The sequence below is a fragment of the Callionymus lyra genome, chromosome 4, assembly GCF_982586985.1.
Source record: "Callionymus lyra chromosome 4, fCalLyr1.hap1.1, whole genome shotgun sequence".
NCBI lineage: Eukaryota > Metazoa > Chordata > Actinopteri > Syngnathiformes > Callionymidae > Callionymus > Callionymus lyra.
The window spans coordinates 28383201-28401862 of NC_141821.1; the positions used below are offsets into that span (position 1 = coordinate 28383201).

Below are 18662 nucleotides of genomic sequence, written 5' to 3' on the forward strand. Positions count from 1 at the left end.
TTGTACCACAGAAACAAACTCACCCACTGGAAACCCGGATTAAAGAAAATCTAACTATTAGAAAGTAAACATGACAGACATAGAAAAACTATAATTCTTGTGTAACATACGTATTCCTTTCTTCGTTTACGTTCCTGGGATAATAAAACAAAATGGATAAAATGTTGGATAAAAAACACACAAAACCAGTATTTTTTTTAAACTTAATTTTTATTCCCGTTTTTTTTTTACAGGCAGAGTTTTAAGCTTTGTTTTTTATATTAATGTAATAAAAATGATAAAACTTGGGATCGTTTAAATCTTTTATGTACAGGCAAACAAAAATCTTCGAAGAAACAACAATGACCAAAAGAATCCCTGCACAGTAACAGTATATAAAAAAAGAACAAATGCTGGAATTGAAAAACTCCTTTTGTCAGCAACAATCGTTCATTCGTCACCCGTACACACAAAAACAAGTGTATGTACAAAACATGAGTTTTTAAATGCAGCGATGCATGTTTTCAGAAGTTGCACAGAGAAGCCAGGTTGGTGGAAACATCAAAACAGTCCCATTTACACATGCGATACTACCATGGTGAGACAAAAGTACAGATCTGACGACAAGAAATTATTGTGTGGATTGACACTGGAGGACCACTTTTGTTTGACATGTCCACTTCACGTCAAAAGATTACGTAAAAGGTAAAAAAGAGAAAAGAAAAACATATCTTGAGATCCAGGCTTCGCTTAAGACCCTTACACCCGCTATCAGCATTTCACTATATACAAAAAGTAACCCTGAGTCTGATCAGAGTATCAACTTCTCTGTATTTGCTCTCACAGGCTCAATAGTCAGAGGTTTGGTTTGGAAACGCACTTGCTCGTTGAAATACTGGTTCCCTCAACAGATCAATCTTCTACTGTTAATGGCCGTCTCACAGACACACAGGTTACAGAACTGTTTCGGTGGTTGTGTCATTAGAAGCAAGTGGTGTCTTGACTACATAGCAGTGTGAGGGTGACGACAGTGCTGCGACATTTATGTTTGTGGTGACACGATCAGGAGCCTTCGGGCCTCGCAGGCTGGCTTGGTAATCCAATCAGGAGTAAATAGTGATGACTTCACTTCCTCCCCCTCTGACCAACAGAACCCGCTCCAGCCCTTCTGTTAGAACCTCAAGAAACTCCATATCTAGCATGCTAAGTTAAGGAAACCTGAAAATAAGCTTGGTTATGTTTGGGAAAACTTTGGCTTTCAACTATAAATAAACTTGAGAAAAAATACGTATACTTAAGTAAATTCAAGTAAAATATGGTCAAATAAATATGTAAACCACAAATATGTTTAAATTAAACCCACTTGATTAAATTCCTGAATTTGTACTGGAAAAGTTCTTTCAAAACTAACTTTCTTAGCATCAATCAGAAGGTATTAATGGCTTACATAGAGTTGTAGAATATTGCTTAATATAGGGCAAGTAAATGACAAAGCATACTTCCTGAGTGTGTAACTCATGAAGTGTACGAGTGAAAGGATACAGTTTTCATCTCCTTCTGAGTTGCGTGGGGGTCCTGGCATGTTTAAAAGGACCAGCTTGGCATCATGGGACTTGTTGACGATCACCTCGTTGAGCCGGACAGCCGTATGCATCCGTCTGACATTGGATTGGTTCCTGAACAAACAAGCGTTAGTGTCGTGACGTGGCGTCATATTTCAGTCGGACATACAGGCTGATGCTCAAGATGTTCCGCACGTCGTCCGGAGCAGACATGTCAGCGTGTGTGGCTCGATACTGCGAGGTCTTCTCTTTGGTCCAGGTCATCTGAACACGGCGGTGGTGCTCAGAGATGCCGCCTCCTCCTCCTCCTCCTCCTCCTCCTCCTCCGCTCGCACCTCCATCACGCTCTGGTGCGTCGGCCTCATCCTCGTCATCGGAACCAATGCTCGTCAGGTGTAGCATGGAGTTACGGTCTTTCACTAGCTGAGCCTGAATGTTCAAAATTTTAACTTTAGATCTTGACAAAAACTCCATATTCCATCTCCCTTATATGAACCACATACTCTTGCTAGGCCACCTATTTGTACCTGTCTGTATCCTTTGTAGGTGTCGGTGGAGCTGAAGTGAGACCTTCTGTACCTGGGAGAAAGATACACCTACAGACGACTAATGGTCATCTAACCGACGGGCACAAGGATGTGCAGTTAGGGTAGTAAAGGCACTGCCAGGGGACTAGATGGGATTCAATACTAATAACCCAAACACAGTGAGGGTGACGGTCGGGTTAAAAATCTACTTAACAAAACTACTTAGAATTCACTGGACGTATCACTGCCCTAGTGGGGAATCATCTTCACAATTCAAGTACGTCTAATTCAAAGTTTGCTATAAACTATATCACAGTGTCAAACTCATGGCCAGGGGGTCAAATCTGGTCCTTGTAGTCATTTTATGTGGCCCGCCAGATGTTTGGCTCAAAGAGAATAATGTTCATGTTGATATGGTGACCTATTTAGAAGCCATGTTTAAGATAAGTTAAGGAACAGAGATTATGTTTGTCAACAATTATACCAAGGTTTCCAACAAGAGTAAAGCTGATGTTGAAGCAAATGAATTTGATGGTATTGTTGAATAAACATAAACCATGTTGAAGACCTGGCCTTCTACAGACTTCCTAGTGTGTAGAAATTTAGTTCGGCCCACGACTTTGACCATTTTGGCCCCTTGTGTGATTGAGTTCGACACTGATGCACTTGACATTAAACTCACATCATCAAAACTCCAACGATCCCTCTGGCAAATCCAGAGAATTCGAGAGTAGAAACATCCACAATGTCAACAAAAAGCACCAAGACATATTTACCAGAAAGTATTTCATATTCTAGTTTGAAATGTTTCAATAATTAAAATAATAAGCACAAATTGAACTCAACATGTGCATTAAAGACACAAAAAGACCATTTTTAATCATGTTCCAATGCTTCCCAAAATGACCAGTAAGGCAGGTCATCAGTGGATACAGTTAGGTTTGTATTGAACGTTTTATCAGGATAAAAACAACCTTTCATAATTTTCCCCATTGTGTCCTCACAATCCTAACTCAAAATGTTTTATTTTATTTAGTTTACTTAGTTAAAGACGAAAGCCTATATAAACTCCCGGAGCGACCAGATCAAAATCGCAGATGTTGATGTAAAACTGTGGCGTGTCTATATTAGTCATTTGTACTAACCTCTTTCTCGCGGTCAGATTTGGACAATCTCATTTGTCTCAGCATCTGAGACCTCTGCTCCATCATCAAGGTCCGCTCATACGTGTATGCACTGATGTCACTATCGTGCTGTGAAAAGGAAGAAATGTCTTCACAAATTGAGAAACCAAAAAGCTGCAGATGTATTTCAGGATGTCCAAGTTACCATCTCGACCACTTCGACATCTGCTTGAATGCGAAGATGATACAGGAACGTGGCCAGATCTTTCTTCATCTGGATGGAATTATCCTCCATCTGGGCAACAGTAAAGATTCGCATCTCACACTTTCGCCAGACCTAGAGACAACACAACGGATTATGTTTAGAGAGAAGCTGTTGCAGGTGTGACCAGTGCGACCAGTAAGAATAAACCAAAGAACACCAAGAGAAAAGCAGTGACAAGTGAAATAATTTCAGCTCTTGATGAAGTTTTAACCTTTTCCTCAACCTGGAACATTGTCTTCTACCTTGTGCTGACGCAGCAGGAAGGGCAGCAACATCAGCATCCCTCCATCATGTACGATCCACCAGACATCAATGTAACCATCAGTGTAGGGCTCGTTGTTGCTGGGGAACAGAGAGATGTTTTTGGGCACGAGCAGGGCAAGGTGAGCTGCTGTCGTCACTCGCACGGTGTCTGAGGGGAGATGAGTGTTATTAGGGTTTTGATCAAGTGGATGAGACCATCCGACTCACTGATGAAAGTCTTCCAGGACTGTGGATCTTCGGTCTGCCTCCAGGCATGTGGCCATCCCATAACCACAGTGTTGGGTTTCATTCCACCCAGACCACTGGACTGGATCATGTGGCTGATGCCTTCCCTTGCTTTCTGTGCAATGATGCACTGACAGAAGCCTTTCACACGTTCCTTATCCATCAGGTGCTTGAGAGTCTAAAATAGTTTAGCACAATAAAATCATTCTTGTTCAACAGAAGGTTAAAAAGTTAATTAAATATTCATCATTCATTTAATAGCATGTTGCTCAATATTTGTTTTAATTTGAAATTTGAAAAAGCAGATGCTCTTCCTCCAGATAAACATTCACACACCTGTTCAGCAGCAAGAGACTCTCCGTAGCCTTGAAGAAAGTTGCCCGACACAACAGTGCCAACAATTGTCAGACCCTTTCCCGCCTTCAGCTGGCTGGCGAAGGTCAACAGGCGAGGAGATTTTACGTGGGCGTCTTCATCCAGCTTCAGTAGAACGAGGAGCTGTGGCCTGGAGGGACAACGTGTTGTGAGCAGCTAACCTCTGAATGTCAAGCATTGTGGTACGGCATCTTTCATTGACGCCTAGGATTAAAAGATGGACCTCAACACTGTCCTTAACCTTTAAGGGTCAAGGTGAACGACCTCACCGGATTCCAGAAATACATATGCAGTGGTGGAGGTTGTTCACCTTGAGCAAGAGACAACACAAGGGATACCTCAAACTCATTTGTTTTAGGGCTTTCAGGTCACCTTGACCCAGAGGACGCACAAAGGTTAATCCAAGCAACATTATGTTTGACTGACAGCCTCATAAAACCTTGAAATCTAGATGAAATCTCATTCTTAAATATTATATGCATATATAAACATCAGATTAGAAATATTAATGATTTCTTGCTCAGTATTTTACAAGCAAGTGGGACAACAGGAAGTGTGTAATTAAAGAAAAAAGAAAGGTTTAACAAACCTCCAGTTTTTGGTGTGTGGTGGTCCCTCTTCCAGCCGCATCAGAGCATAACGTGCAGCACTGAGCGAGAGTCCACGGATCCCATCTCCCCACTCTTTCTCGGCACTAAACACACGAAGGTATGAAGACAATCGCACTCGTAACCGCAACACACGAATGCATGATGCATGTGTGTAAATCATAAATATATATTCATAAAAACATACCCGTGGTACTCTATATACTTGTAGATCATGCCTGCGATCACCATGGCAACAATAGCGTAGTACCATGAGGAGATGAACATAAGTGCCAGGCAGATGATCATCCCCAAAAATGACAAAGTCCTTAATAGAGGAAAAAAGGGTCGATCAGTGTTTGTTGGCGTGTGCACCATCTGTGTGGTGCGAGCGTGCCATTACCAGTGGTAGTAGGAAAATCGTGGTCTCCAGTTGGGCGTCCTCAGAAGGGTCTGCAGCGCACAGGCAAGGTTGACAAACAAATAGCACATCAAGAAGAACCTGTAGAGAACAATACTATGAGAACTGATGCTCAAGAAGCTACGCTGAGGTTCATCAAGATGTCCTACATGGTCAAGATTGGAGCCACTTGATCCAGAGAGGCGATGAGGATTCCCAGCTCAGCTATTAAAGCTGTTAGCAACAAGGCCCAGGTGGGCTCCCCGTTAGGCTTTCCGTGTCCAAAAACCTGCCAAACACCAGAAGGATATTTGAATTCCAGACTGGACACACTTTAACAAAATTAAAAATGTTGAAAACATCATAATTAAGAACTATTTTTCCATTTTTTTGGACGTTTCATGTCCAAAACAAATCTTAAATAGAATAATTTCTACAGACACTATTCACTGTGATATGGACTCTAATTAAATTTCTTGGATTATCATTACAACATGCAACTATAAATACCACAACATTTTCAACTTGTTCAATGACCTTACATCCTTACCTCTAATAATTGAAAAGTAACGGACCATGTATTAAAGCCCCAAAATATAAGTTTGAAAATATTGTTTTCCAGGACAGTGCAACTGCAATGTCCCGTTTTTATTTACTAAACAAGATCTGGTTGTCATTTTTGTTCTTTTCTTCCCAGTAAGTTGAAAAAGTCTCTCAGTACTTTATATGAAAACAGCGTCCGACCCACTGTTTCAAAGCAGTTTGGTGGTCAAGGCAAAGCAGTTTAGTGAAGAACATTTTTTAAATGATGTTATTAAATCAACTATGATAGAAAATATTTAAAAAAAACAAGAATGTCAAAATGTTCGGTATTGACGCTTTAAATTCATACATTCAGGTAAAACATGCTGTACGAGTAAATCTCTAACAAGACTAATCAAACAGTTTCGTACCCTGAGAAATGGGATGACGTGGTCCTTTGCAATTGCTTGCAGGAGTCGCGGGGCACCCGTCAGAGACTGAAGTCCAGCACCACAAGTTGAAAAGAAAGATCCGATGACAATGACCCAGGGAGTCGGCCAGGCCAGGGTACCAACAACCAGATTCCCCTTAACTGAGTCCCCAAATCTGCACAGAGAAATGGCTGGTCAAAAGTATGTCGTTTAACAATGTAAGCAATAAGAAGATTTACAAGGTTTACGATTTGCAAGGCCTGTTACAGTATAGGATGAGAATCTTTTCCTACGTTTGTCCAATGTCTGTTAATGTGAAGCAATCGCACATTAATCTAAAGGGAGGAATCTCTCAAAACTAGACTAGACACGGGTTGCTCTGATTACAGCACAATGCTTGAGTTAAAAGCCAGTGTAGATAAAAGGGATAGTAACAGAATATACATGTATTGAAAAAGGCGTCTGCTTGAAAATGTGCAGATTTCCCCCATTTTAAATGTATTGCCATTAAAGAAAGCTTCTTCCATGAATCAGTAAATGTCCGTGTTTAGGTTTCCAATTTATATTCGGAGTCTGCAATAAACATTTTTATGACTTCTTCACTTTAAACTCACAATTTATTAATCAAAGACAATAAAAACACTAACTTATCTCTGAGGACAACTCCATCAATGCAGCACCCAAACAGAACCACACAGCTAAGATCTGGAAAGAACATTCAGGAAAATGGAACAAAGCTCAAGTGAATATATGAACAAATGTTTGGATTAACTTCGTTCCCATCTTAAGCATCAGAAGTAACAGAAGGCATGATCGTTGCGATTCCAGAGGCAACAGGATTGTAAAGGATACAGACAACAGATGTGGTAAGAATGGCGAGAATTGTGCCAATGGGGATCGATCGTTGTGCATCTTTCAAATCACCTGATCGGTTCGAGCCAGCCATAATTCCTAAAAAACAAGAGCCAAACATGATTTCAGGTAAAAACATCAGGATTTTACTTACTTATAAATAGATTTAAATTTTAGCCTGGACTTGAAAAAAATAGATAAGACAGCTATAATTAAAATAGTAACTACCAAACTGTAACTGAAATTACATTTTTTAGGAGTATCCGAAATACCTACAACAAGTAAAAATCATCAAAAGTAAAAAAAAAGTATATAGGAGTACCAGAGCTACTCAATATAGTACAATATGTGCAAAAGGGATATCTACTTAAGTTAAAACCATAAGTGTGTTTTACCAGTGACCGAAGGGAAGAAGATGCCGACAAGCAGCGTGAAGGAGGTAGTGATGTCAGCGAACACGTATGGCTGCTGAGTAGAAGCAGCGGGAGCATTTGGAGACGAGATCACGGAAACCTTCTCTACGACGTCTCCCTTGCTGAGGTAGGCGCTCCACAAGTTTTCTGAGTAGAAGTTGCATCAATATTTGTCAGACAAATGTCTACAATAATCAGAACTGGATAATCTAAACAAAAACAAACATTTATTGTTTTTATTGTTACTAATAAAGCATTATCTAGTTGTAGCTTTCATAAAATGATGCGACATTTTCTATTCCATTGTTTTAACACTTGATCTGGTCATTACCTGATATAATCCCGCTGGCAAGACCGGGGATGCCTTGAATGTTGGAAAAGTTGTTGGAACTGAAGTATTCATCACATGAAGCATTGAGTAGTGAGCTCTGGCAAAAGCGGCTCCATATGGGTGTTGTCCCCAAACCAAAAGACATCTCTGGGTCAAGAGCCGACGGAACAGTGATGTTATCTTCTGAAAGAAACAAGAGGTTTTAAATCTTTCTTTTAAGCCATTAAAGTGTTTTATTATCCACTAGTATAAGAACTATTGTTAACCATTTCCCGATGAAAGTTATTTAAACAACTGTATATAGAAAATAATAAATATTACTTAAAACTAAAGATAGAAATTTTGATGCTTGTGTCACGCTTGAAAAATGCAAATTGCGCAAAGAGCCAATGACCAATCTTGTTCGAGACTCTTAAACCAGAGGCAGTTCATTTGGCATAGTTTCAAGAGATATTTACAAAACAATAAAGATCAAATAATACAGCTTTGACAAGAATGTTGTTGTAATTCCCACAATGTCCACAAGAGTTCGTATGTCGACGCAGTGTGAGAACTGAAAAGCTAAACTTTTTGAGCAAAATATTTACTCACCAGCAGTAATCGTAGAGTTGAAGTCCTCCTTCCTAGTCTTGGAGCACTCATTGGCCTCGAGGTAATGGGCATTGATGGTTCGGTTCCCAAGCATACACACCCTGCAACAGTGACGCATTAGTTCAACAATGTTTTAGTTTCTCGTTTGACACAGTCGGAGGCATACTTACTGGAAGTTTGGCGGATGAAAGGCAGAGACAACTGCTCCCACATAGATGGAAATGATGGAGATGATAACGCAGGCCAAGAAGACAGAAGCTAGTTTGTTGACATACTTCACACCGACATAGACCAGTAAGGACATCAGGAGCAGACAAAGGGAGCCATAGACCCGCATGTTGTTCAACATGGCTGCCCCCTCCCCTTCTAGTCCTTTAAACGGGAAGATGCGAGCTTCTGGTACAATGTACATCTGAGCAGAGATGAACAGAAGAGGGTGTGATGAAAATGGGAATAAACAGGATGCCTTAGGAAAATGATGCTTTGACATACCGAGTAAAATTAAATCAACCCTTTCAATATAGTATAAAATATATATAAAATGAACCCACCAGAAAGATCTCAATGGCTCCAAGGATGTACATCGATCCAGCAAAGGTTGTGCCCAGGTAAAAGCACAGCCCGACTGCACCGCCAAACTCCGGACCCAAAGATCGACTGATCATGAAGTACGATCCTCCAGCTGAAGAAGGGAGAAGAAGAGGAAAGAGCCAGGGTAGAAAAAGGAAAGGTCGGCAGTTTGTCGAGAAGATTGACAAGTAAGAGAAGAATGGAGGAAAAGATATTTGAAAAGGAGAAGATGGGATATGAGGTAGCAGGACGAGAGAAAAGGATGAATGGTTAGTCATATAATGGTGTTACGAGGGGCAGACAGAAAGAAAGGGGACAGCTGATGAAAAGTCAATACATGCTTACATAAAATAAGCATAATATTCTAGACATCAGGGACAGAAAGTCTTAAAGTTCAACACTATCTGAAAGGTTTACTTTATCTATTCCTCACTGGAGTTTTACCACCTGATGCGCTTCCTTCTGACTGTAGAGTATCTGACATATATTTTGGCAAAACTCCAATTTCTTGCTGACCTACAGGTGTGAGAAAAAGAGTCAAATATTTGACATTTTTTAAACTGACATACACTTCACTGCTGACTGATGGGAAGATGTTTATATAACCTTATTTAGAGGCAAATGGAAGCCACTGACAACTGAAGTACAGACCAAATGTAGGTCATAATAGTATTTGTGCAAAACTGAACACAAATGACACAAAGAACACAATTTTCTTTTTGTTTTTCTAATGTCTTATGATCAACACAGGTCTGCAGGACTTGAGTAAGGAGTCAGGATTTGTTTGTCAATACTTGAATAACTAGAAGAGAAACATCTGGACAAAAACAGCATCAACAACCATCTGAGAGGAGATGGTGAAAAATGCCAACTCAAAGCAGTTTGGGAAGAGAGAGATAGTGGAATGAAATTTCTCCTGCTAAAAATGTTTGAAAAATATCTATGTTAATGAACAATACCTACTTTTTTTAACATGCTTCAAATATCACACTACTTAGGATATTTTCCTCAGTGCAAAGGTTCAGTCAATGGTGGATAAATATCCTGAGTTTTAAATGTATAAAGACAGAGGAAAAGAAAGACGGAGGGAGAAACAGGAAAAAGAGATAATAAGACAGTAACATTAGATAGAAAGACTTTTTGGTTTAATAAATGGCAACTATAACAATTAAAACAATTAAGTGTATGCAACCGAAGCACAAATATTACTTTTATTTCCAGGTTCCAACATAAATAAAGAAAACCTTAAGCAACAGTGCGTAGATCGAGTTAGACATCCAAGGAGTGTGTATGAAAGAGAACACAATTTTGAATCTCGAGTTGATTTGAAGATAAAAAAAAAAGTTAAGTTAATACTTGTGTTGTGATATAATAAATCTTTGATATACTCTGTGAATTTAACAAACTACCCAAATGTTTATTATTCTGTCTAAATAAGAGCTCAAAGGATGAGCAGGGGGAGGAATACCTGGGACAACTCCATTAGTGGCGATTGCGCTCATGGATATCGCTGTTAGCAGAGTCTGTGAATTGACAAAGATTCAAGAGTTATTAAATGGCTCCTCAAAACCTGAAATAGTGACAATTGACGTCACGTACACAGCAGCAGCAGATAAAAACGATGCACAGGCCCTGCAGCACTCCAGCTGTTCCCACCACCCAGGACAACCGCAGGAACAAGATGACACCAAAGATATTCTGCAGGCACGGAAGATACACTCCCATGAAGGTTCCCATCTGTGGCGACTGGCGGGCAGAAGAAAGAGATGGTCAAGAGATTGATAAGCAGGTTACTTTAAATCATGACTGATATAGTTCTGGTAAAGCATTATAGACTCCTGTGTTGTTCTCTGTGTTATATTGACCTTTTAAGCATACATTTTATTGGGTATTGTTTTGATTTTTTAAACACTATGTGTCCCTGGTCTGGAAAAGCGCTATATATATATAAATTACTTACTAACTTCTTACTTGTATAGTGGGAATGGATGACCCTTCATACTTGTCGGCTAAAGTTAGAATCTCCCCTGTGATGTGGATTTCAACTTTAGACCTTGTCGTCTACTATCATATCTCTGATCGTCTCCTTAGTTATAGCAGCTATTAAATAAAACAGCACACTGATAAAAGCCAAAGTTCATTTGAAGAACTTCCATTCCAATGGTTGACGACAAAAGCTGAGAGCACTTTCCGATCAACAAGTGTAAGTGATATTTTAAGGGAAACCATTTTAGCTGTACAAGCCTCTCTGATTAAATTGATTTCCCTTTTACATATCAACTGACCCGGTAGCCGTTCTCTGGGACATTTCAAATAGCAATACTTGTTCATCAAGATGACCCCTGACCCCACAGTATTACCTTTCTGGTCTTCTTCTTTTCCCCAATGATCTCAGCTTCCTCATGTTCCTTCGCCCCCTGCGTCAGGTTGGTATAGTTGGCCAGGCGACTAAGCAGAAGAGACACTTTGGGTCGGGTGTCCATCTCCTCCTGTAAAAGAGAAAGGTGTAAATGAGGTCACCGACACAGGAACAGGACATCACCAGGATTAAGAACCATTAAGGATTTCATGCCAGCGACTCTCAGTTATGGGGAGTCGTTTTTAAAGGTTAAAGTGAATATTCTAATGTTGTGTTTCTCTTGGCATTATTAAACTGTTATATGCTGAACCCTAACATGAACAGGGGGTTGTTATAAAGTGGTGGCTTCTGCTAAAAGGTGTGAAGGGTATTTTGGGTCCTATGAGGACCCTGAGGAAGTTTACATCCTCGCTCTTACTTTGGAACTCCTCAATCAAAAGAGCCATTAGTGGCCATGTGAGCATCAGAAGCATTAACGCGAGCTATGAAAGAAGGGTCTGGCCCCTTGTTAGGAGTTAACATTAATGAATTAGCATGGACTGTGTTCAGAAAGCAAGAGAGAAATTGCTGAAAATGTTTACCATTGAATTTTGGACAACCATAAACCTTGATAGTTTACTTAGCGTTTGCCATTCTTGCATAGTTTGTACTCAAAAGAGGAACCTAAAAGATATGACAATATAATGCTGATTAGGGTGTAACGCAATGCGTTACCAACAAACTTCCCTATAACAACTGATGAAATCAGCTCCAATGGACCAACAAATGATTTGAATGAATTTACTTCCACTTTAACAGTTCAAATCACAGCGTCAAGACTCACTAACCCTACTCTCTTTAAGGGAGACAGTCTAGAAAAGATGATGACTCTGGTGGTTTCAGAATCAAAATCCAAATCAGAAACTTTTATTGCCAGTGTTGTAAACACCTCATTGGAATGTTTGTGGTGTCAGTGCAAAATAAAAGAATGAAATAAGATAGCACACAAAATAAGGAATAGAAAAATAGAACCAAGCACAAAGAATCCATTCTGCAGCGTCTTGATGGCTGCGTTTTATCTTTTGGTGTATTTTGTCACTATTGAACCTACATATGTACTATATTGATTTTTTCAATCTCTACAAACAGTCTGGTATTAAGTCGGAGAAAAAAAAAAAATTTCTTTATCTCATACAATATATATATGCATGTCAAATTTGGCTATAATTATATATACAGTATGTTGAATATAAATACATTAGAGCCACACACACACCAACCACAGCCTTGACTTGACAACAGCAGACGGACCAAAATAAATGAATAAAAGGGATTCATTATTTATTTTAAAAAGTCAAATTCAAACAAAATGCTTTTTCATTAATATATAGCTTTGTATTACTTCTGCTGAGCTTAATATCACTTCAAATACACATTCTTTTGTTGGTTTAACACCATCATGCTCCTTTTTTTAAATATACAACAATTTCTGAGTTTGAACAAATTTCCCCGCAAACCTCAAATAAGGCCAGGTTTCTGTCGATGCAGTCATCGTCATCCACCCCATGAGTGTTGTTGATGTACACACTGGAGATTTTGGAATTGTTATCACCTGGAGGAGCAGAAAAATGGAGACAATCAGAACAAAGGAGAAATTAAATTAAGGGACGTGTTTCGTAATCGATCCAGTGATTCACAACGCCTGCACATAGACTCCGTTGCAAAGGCCGTCGTGTTTAAACTCAGATCAGAAGACCTCAGCAAAGTCTACAGGCTGAGTCAGCAACAACATCGTCTCACGGAACCACTCAGGAGACATTAAAGTGGTTTCCCGAGTGGCAGCAAAAACAAAAATAAACAAAATGAAAAGAAAATACTTTACCTATTGAAAACTTTTACAAGTTCTGAACTGATACAAGGCATGAACTACTCTTAATGCCTATAAATACTCTATTTTTCCTTCTTTAATACCCAGAGTCACAGTGTGATTATCAACTCAAGCCTCTGGACTTGTTTCGTCATGCATCACTTGGTGTTCTAGAAATGTTTCACAAGCTTCAACTATTTAACTAGCAAAGTTAAAGAAGGTAGAAAGTTCAACGAAAAGTAATCTGCTCGGTGAAGTTTTGTGTGGCTTGTGGATGGCGACCCATCCTGCAGACACAACTTCTTGTGTATATGTGTGTGTGTTAGCCAAACATGGTAGCTTTTGAAGGGTCACTTTTTATTATGTTTATTTTAAAACCTGTTAAAGGTCTTTGTTTGTTTCAGTTTCTTTCACATAGGAGGTCATTTCTTTTTAAGCAAATCAACACCCACATGTTTGTGTTTGTTGACTGATCTTGCACTCAACCACACAGCTGAGGTCTGCAAGATTAGACCCGTTTATCCAGACAATCTGGTGTCAGGGAGATGACTTCAATATCGTCTACAACGTCTACAGTCTAATGTCCAAGTCTTCAGAGTTCATGACATCAACAAATAAAAAAATCTGTAAACCAATTTTTTTTTTTTAGTGTACAGACAAGGTACAAGCAAAGAAATATATCACCATCTTCACTAGATGACAACAAACTGTCTGAATCCATAGTCATTCACCAGATTGTGCTGAGTCATCAAACACTACCTGATCTTGACACAATCGGATTAGAAGAACTTCTATTTTTAGAAGAATTTGTAAGGCCTTCTAACTACTAAATAAATGCTTAAGTAGATCAGTGCTGCTAATGCACTTACATCCAACTACCTGTCTGAAGAAGAGTCAATCAGCTTTACTTTTATCAAAAACTTATATGAAACATATATGAATAGAGGAACCACCGTGCTAGCAGAAGTGAAACCAACAATGTGATAATTCACCAAAGCAGTTAGTTAGATTAAATGCTTACACAAGAAACTGGTGGAATAGTCAAACGAATGAATGGCAAAAGTAGTTATTTCATAAATATATTGTTATTAAAAACTAATACATTAGTTTTAATTAAAAATACATCAACCAGGATTGAGATCACATTGTAAACCAATATTAACCCTTTCAGAAAAATCTTGATTTATTCAAAATACTAGCAAGATGGAGGTTGAAAACAAGTTAATCACAATAAAACTTCAAAACAAGAATTCGAAATGTCTGGTCAGAACTCGTATGGCTCAATACACAAGAATGCTAAAGGAGTGTTGATTGCCATGGTATGTGCATCTGAAACTACTTAAAAAGAATCAGATTCCACACACAAGATAGTAGCCTAGATCCATTATTATTATCCAATATTGCTGTGAGCAGCAAGATCAATTTGGAACAGTAGGTGGGACTAGTGTTCCAGAACTCACCTGCACAACACAGAGTATTGTCAAGAAAGAAAGTGCTTAAGCTGCAGCTTGTTCAGCACCACTAAAATGGTCAATATGTCATTGAAAAGCATCCGTTTTACAGTTATTACACTAACAGATGAACGTAGATAATAACATAACCTCTGTGGTGGATAATAAATGGCTTCAGCGATGTACAGTTAGACTGTATTGAGCCACTTTTCTACACTGGCTTGAGTGACATTAGACATTTGTGTTTGGCATTCAGTAAAAGCACTCAGTTAAAGAGATTTATAAGAAGGGAGCATTTTGGATTTGTACTTTGTGTCAGGATAACAACCCGGATTGAAGGTATTTTATTAACAAGCCTCGCACCAGGTTGTCCATGCATGACCTGAGAGTTCTGAGTCACGGCAGGCAGAAGAATGGAAAACACAAGTGTACTTGTTGCAGGGTCTACCTCACCTTGGTCGGTCTGGCTCAGGTCTGGCGTGACGCTGTCGCAACCTCCACCGAAATCAGCCGGGGTTGAGGCACCTCCCGATGTTTCGCTGAGGCGCTCACTTCTACTGACACTCTCATGTGAGCCGAAGTGAACGCGAGAAGCCGGACGGAAGCTGATGTCCGGCGACGTGTCTGAGAGTCCTGGGAGGTCCTCTGCCTTTGTTGGCGTCACCGTGAACCGCGCTGATGTCATGGCGAATCTCTTGGCCTAGGTGAAGGATTCTTTCAGGGCGATGGGGTGTCAGGGCGGAGACCAAGGGGTTTTGCCAAGCTGCACTACCTCTCAGGTGACACTGAGGTGACAATGGCTTCTACAATTTGTTTTTCTGGACCTCTCCATTGAGGCGAATTGCAGGCAGCCAGATGGCTGGTAAAGTGAAGATGAGTGGAGCTGCAAACAGAAACAGAAATGCTTTTAGAAAATGTTTGGAGTCGTGTAAAAGTAACCACCATATTAACCCAGTTATTTTGGCACATCACAGCCAAACTCTTCATTTAAGAGCAACAGATTCTAATGTAGTTCAACTGTGTACAGTGGTCCATTGTTTATTGCAGGGGTTTGGTTTAGAAAACTGATGCGTAATAGTAACGGTTTCATTTTTTTTTACTACTCAAATACATGTTTGGGCCTTACAATCCCTCCTTGTACTCTTTATATACCTTTCCCAAACTGTCATAGACATTTTCCACATTTGCACACAGATTATACACTCTCAAAAACCTGCACATGAAATGCGGACACTCACCCAGTAAAATATTGTAACGTTAGGGGTTTCATGAGACTCACTGTTGTTGGTTGAGTTACAGGAAGTGTTTTGATATGATCTGAGGTGAAATTTCTTAGGTTCAAGGGAGTGTTGTTTTGGTTGTTAAACTGTGCTGGACGAGAACAGAGTGTTTTGGCGTTGATTGTGATCTACAGCAGCCTGTGCATCATCTTGCTGCCTCTCCAGCCTCGTCTGTAACATTGTTTTATACATTTATTTTTATATACCGGAGTCAGTTTATCAATCGAGACACATAGCACAGCGCTTTGATTTAAACTGACCCAATAAGGATAAAAAATACAGTTGACTAACAGTTGGATTAAGACATAGAATCATCCATGTAGAATATATATGCAGTAGTTTCTGAGAAAAAAAATGAGAAAAAGGTTTTTCAAAATATTATTTACTCAGAATAGAACTTTGAAAAAGTGTTGTAAACCAAGCCTGATGGTCTAGTTAACAGTTTGTTTTGGTTTGTTTTACATTTGCTAATGAAGGTAGTTTTAACCGGTAATGCCAGTGGTTGCTGGTAGTCGCTGGCTTTTAAATACCTCTGCAAGTACAAACATGATATGTTTACTGTGCAATATGTCTTTGTGCTGCGAATAATGCTCCGAATGTTCTTTCAAGGCAATCCAGAGTTTTGATGTACATTTACACTTAAGAAAAGGGGTGCTACGATTGTTTGTCACAGTAAGAGACCTGGGGGAGGGGCCTCTCCTATTATGGTATTTGTCTAGACTCTAGACAAACAGCCACTCCTGTCATGTGTCTTAGCTACAGAACATGTATTCAAGGCATGTTAAACTGGAATGTAGGCACAGAACCTCTATGAGGTGTTGCAGGGAACAGATGGCTTAATGCAAACTTTAAATAACGTCATTACTACCACACTGTGTTTAAAGATAAAACCTTTACAGGCTTTACATTTCTTTCTTTTTTTTGTACATACAATTGAGACAATTTTTACACTCAAAGCTCTTTTTGTGACAAAATGGGTTGATTATAATTAAAAATCCATGATGTCTAATATCATGTTTGCACCATGACAAGACGTGGTTATTGATGCAGGCTATGAAGTACAGCCTGTAACAAACCAGGAGATCTACCTTCCAAACTTTCCTGTAATTATTTTCAACCCCTTCCTTTTTCAGTAAAGCAGATTGGGCAGTATAAACATAACAGCAGAAAAAATTCTACACTTCAAGAGGATTAAAACAGGGTTATCTTGTCGTCCACCCAACATACTGCGGCATTAACGTGTTATTACGAGATTATTTTCGCCGTCCTTATATATTAAGTTACGTCAATAATTAACTTGTACTAACAATAGACGACCAATAACTAAGAATGAGTCTTTCAGTTTGTACTAGTATATGACATATAATAATGTTAAATTATTATTATATTCTAATAGTATATGCCAAATGACTATAGAAAATAAGCGTTTTAATGTAAATGAAAAAGTAAACAAGTAATATCGACATCAATTCTATCAGAGAAAACCCCCCAAAAATCCATTAAATAATACTTCTGGTTTAAGCACTGAGGTAAAAGATGAAAACAATTTTAAGCCTAATTTCCTAAGAGCCTAAAAGCCCTCAGAGAGGCGGCTGTGACAAAAGCATTGCGGCATCAGGCTGTAGCTGCGGTCACTTCAAACCGGTTTAAATCAGACTGGCGCGCAGTTCGTCAAAATCCAATGGGCGGAGAAAAAAAACATTTTAAATCTCATAATTCACAGCTTTAAACTCTCTAACACCAATGTTTGTTTTTTTTGAAAACAATAAAACACTTGAGGACGAAGGGGCAAGAAGTACATATGAGGTGAGGCTCTCGCTAAAGCTAACATAGCCATGCCGTGCGTAATCTTCCAGGAGTATCTCACAGATGGGACCAAATACCGGCGGAAAAACTCAACGCACTGTATGCATGAGAAGCACCGACCTGTCTCCGGTGTTCTGCCGGGGACGCTGGTCTGGTTCCGGCTGTATCCGAGGTGAATCTGCTGTCAGGCTGTCAGTTGTGTCGGCACTTTTTTGTCCACACGGCCGAACATTAACAAGCGAGAGCGCTGGTCAGGAATGTCCCATCTCTCTCGCCGTAGAACAGAACATATTCTTCTTTGGTATCATCCTTCAGTACGAGCTCGGTGCCGCCCCCTTGCTGTCCTACTGGGTTACAGCAAGAGTGTTAGTTTAGACTTAAATTGTATCTTTAGAAAGACGTGTTTTACATGTTCTATCAAAACAGGTTAACCTTTCAATACCATAACATAGAGAACTACGTCTTGTTACACATGAGTCTTTTTTTTTTTAATCGTTGACAAATAATTCAAAAACAAACGATTAAATTATATATATTTTTTAAATGCTTTATTCGACAATGGAGTCTTTGTTCTAAACATTTCTGGGATAATTGTTTCTTGTCACAAAGGCAAATTAGTCCTTTAATAAATTTGGAATGAATTTGTTTGTATGTATCATATTTCATGCAAATATACAGAAGTTGTATAAGTTGTATAAGAATGTTGTGATGAAGGATAATCGCTACTATCTACTGTTTTATCGCAATTTGACTCAGTCGATCTGTAGACATGAGAAGAATAAATATAAAACTGCAATTATTATAATAATTTACTTTGCTAAATTGTATTTGCTTTTCCAAGTAAAACTAATCATTAGTTTCAGCCTTAAGTTCTTCTAGAAAAGATTGGGCGTGTATTTTTT

The 18662-nt window shown here is 39.2% G+C and overlaps 1 protein-coding gene across 4 annotated transcripts; it reads right to left on the reverse strand.

Moving 5' to 3' along the window:
- Positions 1-191: 191 nt before the first annotated feature.
- slc12a6 (solute carrier family 12 member 6) lies at positions 192-18023 on the reverse strand. Of its 4 annotated transcripts, XM_087789523.1 has the most exons (29): positions 17881-18023; positions 15128-15557; positions 12874-12968; positions 11379-11507; positions 10618-10764; positions 10487-10541; positions 9466-9534; positions 9000-9130; positions 8619-8860; positions 8449-8549; positions 7858-8040; positions 7509-7673; positions 7114-7212; positions 6909-6966; positions 6262-6436; positions 5479-5597; positions 5312-5410; positions 5117-5236; positions 4911-5015; positions 4283-4451; positions 3929-4124; positions 3700-3869; positions 3398-3529; positions 3214-3321; positions 2751-2774; positions 2069-2137; positions 1711-1970; positions 1522-1655; positions 192-1174 (listed from the first exon to the last, which is right to left on the reverse strand). In XM_087789523.1, exons 2-29 carry the CDS (start codon positions 15357-15359, stop codon positions 1083-1085), a joined length of 3678 nt encoding a protein of 1225 aa, XP_087645649.1. In that variant the 5' UTR covers positions 15360-15557; positions 17881-18023; the 3' UTR covers positions 192-1082. The 4 variants fall into 4 exon arrangements, with proteins under 4 accessions (XP_087645649.1, XP_087645650.1, XP_087645652.1 ...); XM_087789524.1 differs by lacking the exons at positions 2069-2137; positions 2751-2774; XM_087789526.1 differs by lacking the exons at positions 2069-2137; positions 2751-2774; positions 9466-9534 and having other exon boundaries at positions 7858-8037.
- Between the last annotated feature and the right edge of the window lie 639 nt (positions 18024-18662).